Source organism: Equus caballus, chromosome 5, assembly GCF_041296265.1.
Source record: "Equus caballus isolate H_3958 breed thoroughbred chromosome 5, TB-T2T, whole genome shotgun sequence".
NCBI lineage: Eukaryota > Metazoa > Chordata > Mammalia > Perissodactyla > Equidae > Equus > Equus caballus.
In genome coordinates, this window is record NC_091688.1 from 83,696,174 (window position 1) to 83,711,021 (window position 14,848).

The 14,848-nt window shown below is 48.1% G+C and overlaps 1 protein-coding gene and 1 long non-coding RNA gene across 3 annotated transcripts in view; one reads left to right on the forward strand and one right to left on the reverse strand.

The window, feature by feature from the left end:
* Positions 1-792: 792 nt before the first annotated feature.
* On the reverse strand, positions 793-4,126 carry CCN1 (cellular communication network factor 1). Its single transcript, XM_001495078.7, has 5 exons — positions 3,416-4,126; positions 2,907-3,120; positions 2,197-2,553; positions 1,854-2,065; positions 793-1,741 (listed from the first exon to the last, which is right to left on the reverse strand). Exons 1-5 carry the CDS (start codon positions 3,476-3,478, stop codon positions 1,439-1,441), a joined length of 1,149 nt encoding a protein of 382 aa, XP_001495128.2. The 5' UTR covers positions 3,479-4,126; the 3' UTR covers positions 793-1,438.
* A 1,867-nt stretch (positions 4,127-5,993) lies between these two features.
* The window catches only part of LOC102148564 (uncharacterized), a 79,567-nt gene continuing 70,712 nt past the window's right edge, over positions 5,994-14,848 (forward strand). For both annotated transcript variants that reach the window (XR_001380880.3, XR_001380879.3), the window contains exon 1: positions 5,994-6,385. This is a non-coding gene — a long non-coding RNA (uncharacterized lncRNA). The remainder of the gene's footprint in view (positions 6,386-14,848) is intronic.

Sequence of the window (14,848 nt, forward strand, 5' to 3'; positions counted from 1 at the left end):
AAGGAAAGGGGTACGGGGTAGCTTGGTCCTCACGCTATTGGAAAAGTACTTGAAATTCCTTGCATTCCTTTGCATTTAACAGCATGTTTACCTAATCACCGGCTTATTAGGATTAACACAAGTCATTGCTTCAAGCTCATTCAGTGAAAACTGACTCCTATAGACTGCAAGATTTTTTCTCTGATCCCAACCAAAGGTACATTTTTAAGTTATTTTTCTAAGTTTTAGGAACAATGTTGGAAAGATAGAAAGTTATTAAACAAGTGGCTTTTTATAACACATTATCCAACCATACTTAATCTTGCCCATGGATTTAGTTTGGGCAGCCTGGGTTATGGACTGTTTTCATTAAAGTTTCTGTCCTCTACTGAAGTGACATGTACAATAACCTAGTGATTAAAATGATAAATGACTCAACTGGACCCTCCTCACAGTGATCGGGTGATGGAGACCCCTAGGTTTTGAATTCTTGTGAAAATAAAGCATTATTATTTAAATCACAAACTTAGCTTCAGATTCCTTCTCCTGCTTCCTACAATGCCTGGTGTTCAACACATGTTGTTTAAACAGATTACTTTCAATGCAAAGATTTTTCTCTACTGAAGATAAAAAAAGCAATCATTGTCTTATTTTTGTGGGTTACTTCCCTGCTCTATCCCAAGCACCTAGAACAGTTCCTGGCACAAAGTAGGCACTCAAGAAATCCCGTCCGAATGATGGAATGCATAAGCTAGATTGTTCCCAATGATTCTGGACAGTCTCTAAAAATAATGAAAGCTGCACACTCAGATATTAGGTAAATATTTCTTTATTAAATGATTAATTCCATAAATAAATTCTTTTCACTGAATATAAAATTAAAATCATTTACAAATTATTCCAGTATTACATTTCCCCTCCCTCCCCAAAAGCTACATTTTGATAAATAAAAACATTCAGTCTTAAAACACCTGATTTCTGTTTGCAGTTCAGAGCCAGATAGCTGCCTCTCATGGACACTCACAGAGTGTCACCTTCAGGAAGGGCTGGAACCCTTCCCCATTTACTTCTGTCAAAGGAGGAAGGCTGTAGCTGTCTAGCTAATCTGATTATCCTTTACACTTGCAGAACCTAAAGGAAAAAGGCCTAGAGAAAAATACACTTACCAAATAATTTACAAACAGAAAACAGAACGTCATCAACAGCACAAGCTCCAAAATGAAGCAGTAACGTGTGCTCCAATATTATGAAGCAAAGTATTCTCCAATTGCGGCTGTGTTAGTGTCCATCTGCACCAGCACACCTGGCAGTTTCGAAATACATCAATACTACTCGAGAATGAGCAATGCATCCCTTCTACAATGAGTCCCTTCACCCCTGCCGCCCCCACCCATGTCTCCGTGATTCTGGCACTCTTCTCCCCATCCGTCCACCCTTGTGCTGGAAACCCAGGTGGCATTTAGTCCCTAAATTTGTGGATGTCGTTGAACAGCCGGTAGAAGGGAAACGCTGCCTCGTTGGCATGCGGGCAGTTGTAGTTGCACTTGCAGGACTGGATCATCATGACGTTCTTGGAAAACATCTCCCCATCTTCGCAGCGGAACCGCATCTTCACAGTCCTGGTCTGCAGGGGTGTGCAGCATCGGCCGTCCACGCAGGAGCCGCAGTATTTGGGCCGGTATTTCTTCACACTTGAACATCCAGCGTAAGTAAACTTGACTGGTTCGGGGGATTTCTTGGTCTTGCTGCATTTCTTGCCCTTCTGTAAGAAAGAGGAGAGAAGGAAAGTTAGGGACGAGGCTTCTTTCTTGGAAGAGCAGTGCACATCTCACCCAGCTGCCAGGGAACAGCCTACACGCCCCTCAGGAACTTACTTTCAGGCTGCTGTACACCGGCTGTCCACAAGGCCGCACTTCACAAATCCGGGTTTCTTTCACCAGGCGGCATTCAGGGTTGTCATTGGTAACCCGCGTGGAGATACCAGTTCCACAGGTCTTTGAACACTGGGACCACGAAGTTGTTTGAACAATACATTTCTGGCCGTGTAAAGAAGGGTTGTATAGGATGCGAGGTTCCATTCCAAAAACTAGAGACAAACAAGAGGGGAGATTTCTCAGAGGCATCCTGACACACACAGATCCAAGAACTCATTTCTGTAAAGATTCAAACTAGGAAAGTATTTCAGTACAATGTCTTATGGGCTTAGTCTCCACTTACCAGGGAGCCGCTTCAGGGAGCCGCCTTTTCCAACTGCAATTAATTCATTGTTTCTTGTTAACTCCACCTCTGAGGCATCCAATGGCAGCCCCTTGCCCAGGAGGTCGTCCCTGTCGTCCATGGGGTCCTTGGCACCATCCTCATCACAGACCCATTCCTCACAGCACTGCCCGGTAACTTTGACCAGCCGAGGGTTGGGACAGCCCAAGTTAGGGAGGGAGAGCTCTTGGGGACACAGAGGAATGCAACCCACAGCGCCATCAATACATGTGCACTGATGTTTACAGTTGGGCTGGAAACTTTCCCCGTTCTGGTAGATTCTGGAGTTATATTCACAAGGTCTGCCCTCTGACTGAGCTGTAAAGAGCACCAAAAGAGAAAGGGAGAAGAGGATAAGGTTAAGATTCCGAACTACACACGGCCTGAAACTCATACATATTTTCTGCTGTTAAATTCAATTTATGGTAAAGTTCCCTGCAATTCCCCGGAGACTCCAGACCAGAACAATAAGTTAGTCAGGAATCACTTTTCCGTATGCGCTTTTCGTTGGGCCCAGACACACTGAATTGCATTCCAGACTGCTGAAATCATGTGCCTTTCTGCCAAGCTACCAACAACAAAGCATCACCATACATGGTCTCAAAATTACTAAACTTCTGGACTACGGGGACTATTATTTTTTTAAAGGGGCCAAACCACAAGCATCTTACCTCTGCAGATCCCCTTCAGAGCGGTGGAGCTGGCGCCGAAATTGCATTCCAGCCCCTTGGTGTGGTCGCAGGGCTGCGTTTTGCTGCAGTCCTCGTTGAGCTGCTTGGCGCAGACCTTACAGCAGCCGCAGCCGTCCCGGACCAGCCCGACTCCCGGGGCGCACTTGGGCGCCTCCAGGGGACAGTGGCAGGCGGCGGGGCAGGTGGAGAGCGCCTGGAGAGGGAGAAGACACGCGTGAGACTCGGCGCGGGGCGCAGGAGAGGTGCAGGGGAAGGGACTGGGGGTCGCGGACCCTGTCGGCAGGGGGTCTCTGATCCCGTCTAGCCTGGCCACTCCGGGCGGCTGCGCGCGCCAGGAGGCCCGCGACACGTCTTCAGGGGCTTAAGGAAAGAGCTCCCCCGAAACGCCGCCGGACTTTTTAGTTTAGTTTCTTTTCTGCCGTGGTCAATCTACGGGAAGGGGAAGGGGCTGGGAGAGCGGACGGGGAAGCGGTGGCCAAAGAACTCACCAGCCTGGCCAAGTGGAGCAGGGTGACGGCGAAGGCGAGCGTCCTGGCGGTGCGGGAGCTCATTGTGGCGCGCAGGAGGAGCCCGGGCGAGCGCGGAAGAGAAGACGCCAACACACCGGGGCGCAGCAGGAGGGCCGGCGCGGCGGGCTCGGGGCGGCGGGTGCGCTGGGCCGGTTGGCAGAGCGGCGAGGGCCGGGGCGGGAGCGGACTCGGCGTCCTTCTCTCGAGATCCTTCGCAGGAGGCGCGGAGGGCGCGGGTGCTGCTCGGGGGCGCTCTCGCTCGCGGTCTGCCCAAGCGCCCAGAGCCCGCCTTTTATACGGGCCAGCTGCTGCGCCGCGTGTTGCAGTGACGTCGGCTCTGTCTGCGCGTTCCAGAATTCTCAAACATCTCAGGAATGCTGGTTGGCGCGGGCTGCTGCCAAGCGCCTCCCCTGGCTCCGTTGCACCTTTTTTTTTTTTTTTTTTTTTTCCTGGTCCTGGACGCGTCAAGAAAACAATCTCCCGTTTTTTCCACTTTAAATAACGACTTCTATTGGCGTGCTGGTGGTGATGGTGGTGGAAGGGACGAGGGGGGCGAGTTCAGAACTTTGCTTGGACTGGGAGGGTGGGAGGACCTGGTTGGGACGAACAAAAGTCGTTTTGTTTGGTGATGCCGAGTTGACCGGGCAGCCTTGGAAGCCCTCACCCGGGAAGGCAGCGAGCTGTTTGCTTGTTTACAGCGAAGGTGAGAGTCAAGTTATCTATTGAGAGAGGCGAACGGGGAGGGGGACTGTGCCTGCAGCCAGGAATCTATTTGTGGACTTCATAGAGGCATGCTCGGATCAAGTCCCAAAGCTTTGGCATGGTGTTTATTAGCCAAGTTGTGTATTGCAAATTAATACCCGCAGTGGCGTTTATGAATGAGAACGAGAAAAAAAAAATCAACTTCCCCCATGTTTGGCAGCTTCCCAATCAGAGGTCTTCCCCCTTCGGCCCCCCCCTCCCCTTTTTGGTGTGTCGTACTTGTTTGTTTTTGGAGGTTCCCACTTTGTTCCAGCCCACTGCCTGGGTTGGAAGTCCGGGAGGAAACGAACGCAGGGAGTTCTCCGGGAGGCTGGCTTACACTTCCTACGGATGCGGGAGACGGGGTAAGCCCATCCAGCATCCCTCCGCGGGCGGGAGGCGATGATAACTAAGCAGCCAGCCAGAAGCGGAGGGGACCACCATGGAAAGATTTGTACTGAGGTCATCCCCTGCGTAAACTGCAAGGCCAAACCAGATTCCAACACCGCTGTACCCAATGGATCTCCGGGAAAGGCAGACTTCTTAAAGCTGAAAGTTTTGTGCGAGTTTTAGCTCCTTTCCTTGGGACCATTTAGAAGCCTCCCATTTCAAGTGAATTGCAGTGCTTTTCTCTCCCAGTACAGAGAAATAAGGTTTGGGACGTAATATTCTGTAATAAAAATGTTGGCAACTTTTAAGATCCTATTCTACCTGCAACATACTCAGCAGAAGACTCTATGAGGCAATTCATTTTAATGTCATCAGTCATCATCAGTATCGTTTTGATAGTGTGCTGATAAATTTTCCCTCAAGGTTTCAAAAACTATCTTCTTGTGTAATTTTAATAAAAACATACACAAGTAATTATGGGAGTCTCCCTTTTACTTGTGCTCCGGGACTCCTTGTCCTTTTTAATGTTCAGGGCTGTTCAGTCTTCATAATTTAAGTCTTATTTAAGAAGGCCTTTAGTGCCGACTTTTCTGTGAATGACCGATAAGCACAGTGAGAAACTATTGCAGTGAAAACATTCTCCAGTGAGGAGAACTGTGGCAGGAAAGAGTTAAGTTTCATTCATTCCAAAGTGCCCTTTCATAAGTCTAAGAGGCTTTTGCTTGGGGGAGTAGGATCTCAAAGGCTTTGTTGGAGGGATGTGGGGTGGGGGGTTTACCTCTCAAGACGATAGATCGTCAGGTATTATGCCAAAAAAGTGAGGAAAGTCTGGGCCCTATATCTTACCCAAGCCAATCCATCAATTGCTATTTAGGAAACGTTCTTTTCCTGTATTAGAGTTTCATTATTGTTTCCTTCTTAATGAAGTGATGGGGGGGCGAGGTGAGTATGCGCAGTGCTGGGTGGGAGGAGGTGATGGAGAGAGAATGGAGAGGAGCGTTCCTGGCTTCTGTTGTGGCGTCTTTTCTATTTGACTTCATGGTTGTAAGTATTTCCAGATGGTGAATCAGACACCAGACGTAACAATATTTCCATATTTGGGTATAGCAGTAGCCTGCGTTTTTAACATTTTTCTGCCTCTGTTATCCAACCACAAAGCATTCTTGACAGCTTCAAATGTTGTTAAATATAGACTTAACTTCTGTTCCCAGAGCAGGAAATTCTTTGGAATTCCTTGTTTTTCACGCAACCTGTCTATCATGATTTAAAATAAAATTACAATGAATGATCCAACTGGCCCGTGTATATACCTTGTTCTTTTATTGAAGGGGTGGGGGCTGCGCAAAGAGATTCAGCCTGCTGCACAGCGTTCAAACACACGCCATTCCAGAGATTCCTTTAAAAATCAGATTAAAGTTTTCTAACAAGGGTGTGTGGGTTCGTTTCTGGACTTCAACTGGGAATCTTCGAGGATGAGTTTGCCCCAGAGGAGAAACTTAGAGAACCTTACCGTCAGCTGCCCATTTAAAGCAAGGGGTGTGTTGTGGGAGGGGGCTGGGAGCTGGAGTAAACAGGGCCAGGAGGTGGGGGAGCCGGAGAGGCTGGAGTAACCTATGTGCACAGCCTTTCCGTATGCTATGTCCTGGTGCGCCTGCTAGTAAAGGACAGCACCAAGCGAGAGGAAGAGCAGCTCCTCATGTCCTGCTCAAGGACGGTCCAGAAACCCCAGTCGTCCCCTCGCCTTCTCGCCTCCTCTGCTGAGAGCCGCAGATCAGTTCACCTTGACAGATTGGAAGGGAAATGTGCAAATGTTTATGGGTAAGTGTCTTCGGGTGCTAATTCTGCATGGCTCCTTTGCTCTTTTTCCTCCCTCCCTCCCAATACGGGTGCCCCACGAGGGAATAACGGCCGCCTTGTTTCTTTGGGCTGCAAGGCACGGAGAAGGGGCTGCTTGTCTCCTGCAGCTTTGGGCTGAGCGGTGGGGACGTCTCTCACCCACTGCTGCCAGGGAATTTTAGGTCACCAAAAGAAGGGTTCACTGTCTGGCAGCAACTGAGAACAATAATCGCCCTAAACCTGGCGACTCCGGTTTCCTAGCCCCAGACCAGTGGTTCTCAAATTCTGGCACGTCTCAGAATCACCTGGAGGGCTGGTTAAAAGACTGACTCGCTGGGCCCCACCTCAGCATTTCCTATTAGTTACGTTTCTAACAGGTCCCGAGGTGATGCTGATGCTGCGGGTTCGGGGAATCACACCCTGAGAACCAGTCTTGGACGACAGGAGCGCCTGTAATGGCTGTGTGTGTGCGTGCGTGTGTCTTCATAGTCAGGTACTCGCCTGCACACCCAGTCTCACAACTCCGCTTTTTATAGCCACCTTAATGAACAGAAAAATCTGCGGTGACTGCGAAAGGTCAGCTTTAAGGTGGCGGCCCCATGCCATCCTCTTCCCCTCCACCCTGCCCCCACCCCGTGTGTTGGAGTGATCTTGGAGGGAGCCAGAGGAAGCCGGGAGGGAGGGCGGCGGGAACTGGGTGGCAGACGCATCGGGAGGGCCTCGGCTGCCCGCAGGACCCCTGCGGGACAGGGAGCAGGGTTGGCGCGGCCGGGGGCTGGAGCTGCGGGGCGCGCGCGGCCGCCTGCTACCCGCCGCCCCCTGCCGGCTGCCCGGCCTGCGCGCCCCCAGTCGCCGCGGTTGCCAGGACTCGAGGTTTCCGGCGGCGCGCGGCGCAGGACGTTTCCAGCCCCAGCCCATATTTGGTGAAAGTCTTTCAAGACTCCGTCATCCAGCTCTGGGGGGCGGTGGCGGCGGCGGCCCCAGGAGCGGGCCGGCGACCGCGCGGCCGCCGCGTTGCTGCGCAGCGCCCGCGCTCGGGCCTCGGGCCGCCGGGCCCCGGTTGTGGCGGGCGTGCGGGCACGCGGGCGCGGGGAGCCCGCCGCAGCCCAGCCCCAGCCCGCACCCCGGCCGGCGCCGAGGCCCGCCCCGCGCTGCGTGGGAGGTTGGCTGGGAGCGCAGCACGGCCGATTGTGTCACTTTTCCCGTCCACCCCACTGTTGACTCGTCCTCCCAGCGGGGCAGCGAGTTGGCGCGCTGTGCCAGACTTAGAGGGTACGCCCAGGCGCGGGGGGTGTGGGCTTGTGTGTCAGAGGGTGGCGTTTGCTCAGACATCGAGCCCACCCGAGAGCGGGGACATGGAATTGACTCTGGGGAGAAGTCCCAAAGGGCCTGGGTCCCCCTATCCCTAGAAGCGAGAGAGGCTGGAGCTCGCTCTCTGTTTCTCTCGCTCTCCCACAGCCCCTTCCTCTCTCGCTCGTCGGTGAGCTCCCTGCGGGGGCGCGCGGGGAGGGACGTGCCCTGCAGAGGAAGCCCTAGCTCTGCCGTCCGCTTGCCTGTAGCCTTCGGTCAGCTGCTCCTCCTCTCTAGACCTTGTACCCTTCATCAGTAAACTGGGAAAGGACCAGCAGGTAGTAGAACTGGGGCAGCCCCTTTCAGGGCTAAATCTCATGCCATCCTCGCCCAGTAGTGACAGCAGCAGACACTTATACAGGGCTCCCTCTGTGTCAGGCGCTGTTGGAATGCTTGCTCTATATTGGCTCGTTTAATTCTCTGGATGCTCCGTTGAGGCAGATCCTCTTGTTAACAGCATCTTCTATCCAAACGAGGAAAAGGAGGCACAGAAGATGACTAGCAAAGGGCACTCGCCTAGCAGGTAGCAGAACTGGATCCAGCCGCTTTGGTTCCCACAGGCCTTGCCCTTAACCACTGTGTTACACTGTCTCTTCCCATCTCTAACTTCAGATGCTCAGGCCCGTTCCCTCTCCTGGAACTTTACCTTTATTTAACTCTATCACAACTTACCCATATTCCAGGATAAATGCATCAGAGAGAAAAATAGTTGATAAGTTAACTGAAGCTGTGCTAACCTTTAAGAATTGCCTAATGCACCGGCTCTTGGGGAGGGGAGGAGAGGGGGTGCTGCATTTTAACAGAAAAAATCTTAATGCAGGTAAGTTTATATGGTGGACGTTAAGGCACCTTGGCAGGCTGGTTTGGGAGATATCTGGGACCCTTGGGGTTCTTCTGACACCTCACAAGCCACATTGATCCGGCAGTCCCTACCTCTGGAGTGAGCCTGGTGGGAACTGCATTTGTCACTGAGATAAAGTTTTCAGTATCACTTACTTGATGGTTCATCAGTCTGAGTGTTCCTCATGGGCTGACAATGCTTTTAACCTGTTTTTTCCAACTATATGTTATGAGTATAATTACCTATGTCTCCAACGGCAAATTGTTTATCCTCTCTGAACCCCAGATTTATTCAAAGCTCATGATGCGTCATGTGGTAGGCACCAGAGGTATAAAAAAGAGGACTTTAACATTGATCTTCCCCTGGAGGACTCTGCAGTCTGTTGCTGAAGTGGGTATAATATGCTGTGTGGACACTTCCTGCTGGAGAGTGAGGATGGAACTAATCTGCGTTTGAAAGGATGGGCAAGAGTCTGATACAGGGAAGGACGTTTGAGACAGAGGGAACAGAGCCTCGACCATGCATGCTGAGGGTCCATCTAGTGTGGCTGGACCATAGGATTCCTTTGGGGAGCTGGCAAGAGAGGTCAGCAGGGACCTTCTGTGAGTGGCCTTGCCTGTGGTAGCACTGGGACTCGGCCTAAAGGCAGTGGTGAGCTATGAGGGCTCACAGGGATGAGCCAAGTAACAAAGTGCCATTTCAAGGATTAATGCTAGCTGACCGTTGGCCTCAGCATTAGGGAACTATGGGGATACTAGGGACCAATTATGGGGTGCTGAGTGGTTGGGAGGTAAAAATGTAGGTCCAGTGTTTGCCTATTTTCTCATCTTTTTAAAGAGATACTAGAGATCTGGATTTTTATGTGAAGTCTTTTATTTATTTGTTTATTTATTTATTTATTTATTTATTGCTGAGTTAACATCTGTGGCCAATCTTCCTCTAGTTTGTATGTGGGCTGCTGCCACATGTCCACTGAGGGGTGGTATAGGTCCTCACCCGGGAACTGAACCCAGGCCACCAAAGCAGAGTTGGCCAAACTTAACCACTAGGCAACCAGGGCTGACCCTGAAGTCTTTAAATTTTTTAAATATTGGCAATTAAGTAAATAATGTTAAAATGTCGTCTGAATTAGTCTTAGGAAAACCAAAGAAGACAATGTCTGGGGGCTGCCAGTTGTGACCTCTGGACTGAACGTCTCTAAGAGCCTGTCCTACTCCAGTGTTCTGTTACCCCTAGCCACTCATGAAATATTGGGGGCTAGTACTGTGGGTACCATTTAATTGTCAGGTTGACCAGACTTTCATTTGTTTAAGAATCAGGGCTGCCACTTGACTCAGGTGTAGGAGTTTATACTTTATCAACAATATTGGAATAAGTATCTTTTTCTTATTTTCTGCTTTACTCACTCCCCAAACACTACTCAGTATCCCTCTTACTTCTCCCCCTGAATTTATATTGTAAGCAGCTAACATTGCCTTGGCAGCATGATAGGAAACACTTTTTTTTAGGGCATCCGTGTTTAGTGGGAACTATATCTGTTTATTTCCTCGACCTGGCATGTCTCCAAGGAAGCCAGGCATTTCTAACCCCCTTACCTTCCAGAACTTCTCGTTTTGTGATAACACAGAAACATTTCATTGGAATAGACTGGAAGGCACCTCTCCCACTCCACCCTGCAATCCATCTTCTAGACGTGATTGAGCAATACGAAATATATTATATAATTATAAGTCACTATCAAATGGGGGTGGCTCCAGATTCTATCTCTTGTGTTTTATTTCCAGAGATACCTGTCTCTCAATTGCCCACTTAGAACCACACATAGCACGTTTAGAATTTAGAAAGGATTTGATTTGGGCACAGTACATCAGCACACAGATAGATCCTACGGAGAGACTGAAGACATTTTTTCGTGCCAGCTTCCTCAGGTCTGAGGATTAGTGCAAGGAGGATTCTGGCAGTTGGGGTGATTATGCAAAATAAGACAAAGACATGTTTCATGCTTAGCAGGATGCTTGGCTCATAGTAAGTGCTTAATAAATTACAATTACTCTGACTGCTAAGCACCACCATTACCTTCACTTTTACTAAATTAGCATAGAACGAGCTAGCCTTATTCTCTAGAGAATATGCTCTATTCTTTAGACTAGATGAACTCTAGTTATAAAATCATTTGAGAAATGGTATATAGATGATGTGATTTTAAGATCCATCCAGCCCAGGATTCTTGCTTACACTGGGGCCCCAGGGACCATCTAAGAAATCTACAGGCAGCAGTGAGCCACGTGAGATATCACCTTGGTTTCCTCATCTATAAGACAATGGGGTTGCCCCAGCTCAGGGGTCATGCACTCAAGTGCCCCAGGGATCAACCGGGTACAGAACGCCATGCCTTAGGATTAATGCCAGCTGACACTTGGCCTCGGTGTTGGGGAGCCATGAGGATGGTTGTATCTACTGGGCCTGGATTTTTCCAACCAAAGACTAGGCAGTTAGTATATATAGATGAGTTAGTGATCTCATCTAATGTTTGTAAACAACCTTGTAGGGTGAGTATTTTATTTCCATTTAAAAGATAAGAACACTGAGGCTTAGCTAGAGTCAGTAATTGCTGCAAGGGCACAGAGCTGTTAAGGTGGAACAGAGTTTCTGTCTCCAAAGGCCATTCTTTTGAGGGAAGATGTGGTATTTGCCCTTCATTAAATCTGCCTTAAAGTTTAGGAACTGGCTCCCAACTTCTTGACTTCCTCTTAAATACATTTTTAAATGTGTCTTGAGCTTATTAGTGTTTTCAGTAGCTGTGGACACCGAGTTCTTCCTGAGAGTCTGGTAAAGAACAAGTTAAACCATAAAAAAGGGTTCCCTCCTCAAGAACCCTTGCCCGAGCTTGTTCCTATCTCCTCTGAAGAAAACGAGATGTGTCAGAGCAGAGGAGGAACTCAGAGATTAAGAGAAACTTCTACGGTTACTTAGTCATCACCAGCAATTTTGTTACCTGAGGCAGATGGAGCTGCCGCCTCCCGGAACCTGTGGTCACTCTCATAGAGTCACTAAGCACAGAGGCCTCCAGACACCCACCAAGTACACCATGTTTGCGCCTTAGGCAAGGTGTCCCTGAGCCTCAGATGCTGGAGTAGGGGTGAGGTGCCCAGGGTTACGGCAATAAATAAAAAGCATAGTGTAATTTGAGGCTAGTCCCAGGCATTTCTTCAAAATCTTTTACCATCTCTCCTCCAATTAGGTTTTAGCTTTCAAAATAAAAGCAAAAGAAAAGCCATTTTCAAATTTTTTAAACTTTTATGATCTACTCTCGGGCCAGCCTGGTGGCATAGTGGTTAAGTTCTGGCGCTCTGCTTCAGCCGACCAGGGCTGGCAGGTTCAGATCCCAGGTGCAGACTTACGCCACTTGTCAAGCCATGCCGACACAGCATCCCACATACAAAATAGGTGAAGATTGGCACAGATGTTATCTCAGGGCCAACCGTCCTCACCAAAACATTTAAATAATTACATAAATAAAACTTTTAAGATCTACTCTCTTAGCAACTTTCAAATATACAATACAGTATTATTAACTGCAGTCACCGTGCTGTACATCATGTCCCCAGGGCTTAGTTATTTTACAACTGGAAGTTTGTACCTTTTGATCACCTAAACAGTCAATTCTTAAAGGATGAAGACAATATGTGTTCAAGGCTTGAAATTTCTAAGGCTCTGGGAAATGCTGCTTGGGAATTATCAAGTGTAGAATGCGTACTGAAGCCTTGCAGATCCAGAAGACAGATGGTTCAGTTCAGTCCCGTAAATATGGTTTGTATGACAGGCTTCATGCTAGGTGGTGATGCAAAGAGAAATAACATCTAGACTTTGCCATAGTGGCTCTCACAGCCCACGGGAAATGCAGATACTTAAACAAATACTATAATACAGTGATTGATGCTCTGGATGCAGTGCAGTCAAGTTCCTTTGAGAATACAGATCAGGGACGTCTAACTTCGAGTCTCAGACTTTAAAGACGTGATCTTGTTTGATTTACGTATTTTGATGGATGGGAGGGGTCAGGCACAATTATTCCCTATCATACACATTCCTTTTGAAGCTGGCGATTGCAGGGAACATGTGCATCTTCGTGAGACATTAGAAAACACCTGAAAGTGAGGACCCTAGGGTGAGCCTTTAAAAATGCATCAATTAAACGCTTTGAGTGCTGTTGGAAATTATCCCTATAGATCCTTCTTTCTGAGGGGGGCGGGAAGGGAACTGACACGAGCCAAATGCCTTAAAGGTTATCTCACTTAATGTTCAACAGAATCCTCTAAGATCAACATTTTAACATCTTTCTAAGCTTACGAAATAGGGCTTCAGAGAAGTTAAGCAACTTGTCCAAGATCAGACAGTTAGAATGTGACCAAACAAGGATTCTTTTTTTTTTTCCTAAAGATTGGCACCTGAGCTAACATCTATTGCCAATCTTTTTTGTTTTCTTCCTCCCAAAGCCCCTCAGTACATAGTTGTATATTCTAGTTGCAGGTCCTTCTGGTTGTGCTGTGTGGGACGCTGCCTCTGCACGGCTTGATGAGCAGTGCTAGGTCCATGCCCAGGATCTGAACCAGCTAAACCCTGGGCCGCTAAAGCAGAGCATGTGAATTTAACCACTCAGCCACGGGGCCAGTGGTTAAGGATTCTACTCCCCAAACAAGGATTCTAATCCTGGCCTACCTAACTCAAAGCCAGTGCCCTTTCTACATTTCTGCTACATCATCCTGACTCCCTGAGTTTCCACTCCCTTTGTGAGTGTTCACTCTTTTTCCATTTTCTTTTCTTGTTACCACCTTGCCTCTAGAGACCCAGGCCTTTAACATTTTCTTAGCTCTTGCAGATCCGTTGATGCTAAAGTCTTTGAGCCACTGGTGAGTCTAAGTTCTAAAAGGAGGTACAAATTAAAGTGAATAGGATCATTACCATCATGTCGACATCGTTATCATCATTATAATCAGAGAACAGGCATGGTGACATTAAATCTGCACTGACATTTGCTTCCTTGCTAGGCACCGTATAGAATGATTTAGATATAGGTGATTTCTGTTTTCTAGGGACAGATGACAGTTTCCAGAGGTCCAGAGTTTAATTAGAAATAGTGAAGGAAGTATGATTTAGGGATTTTGTGTTAGAAAGACAGATGGGAAGTGCCATGGCAGCCTAAGGCTGTGCTGGAGTACTAAGGTGTAACCTGAGAGGCTGCTGCAAGAAGGAAGTTACATGACTATAGGAAGGGGGTTTGGACAAGAGCACTGGGGAGTGTGTGTGTGTGTGTGTGTGTGTGCGCGCGCACGCTCATGTGTTGGGGGAGGTAAGGATGGGAGGGATGGAATAAGAAGAACATAGTGAATTATGACATTCCTGTGGATTTGTTGTCTTTTCTTGTTGCCGCAACTAATCTGGACTCCATTTACCTTTCTTTCCTCTGGGTTTCCTGCACTGTCAAGGTCGTTGCTCTGCTATTTTGCGTAGAGAAGTCCTTGAGTCTCAGTCCAGGAAAGGTAACCAGAAAAGGTCTACTCTCATAGCTGGGCCATACTGCAAACACAATTTTCAAGGACTTGCAACCCTGAAAGCTGGGACCAGGGAAAGAGGTAGAAGATGAGGGTGGGAGTGGGAACAAACTTAGGGAAGACATCTGAAGTGACATAAAGTGAGAACTGAGACAATTTCCACTTGAAGTCACCTCTCCATTTATTAGTCATTAACCATCTGGAACCAAATGCAGTTAATTTAGCACCATGTTGGAAAGCTTATAACACGAACCATATCCTAGGGCCAAGCATCCAGGTTTTGATCCTTTATAAACACCTCTTTTGGAACACAATTTGGTGTCAGTACATAGGAACTAAGAAGAGCGCCAAGTTGTGAGTCATCGCTCTGTGCTTTCTTCCAGAACACCGTGGGAAAAGGATGGGCAGACTGATTCAGATAAAACCTGGTCCCACCCAAACTCTCACTAACTGCTGGAAATAAATCCATTTTTAAAATGTTTGAAAAATCTGATTGAACTAAGAAAAGAGATAATAAGCCTCTGTTCCTTGATTTCAACTTGGATTTGAAGCCTCATCTTGTTTTCTGTTATCACCAGGCTATCACATTGGCTGTTACCTATAACCTTTTAGATTTCTAAAGGGCTTGAGCTTGCCATTTAAAGGACATTTATTAAATGATTACAGCAGGCTAGAGTTTGGTGATACAAAAATGACTAAGAT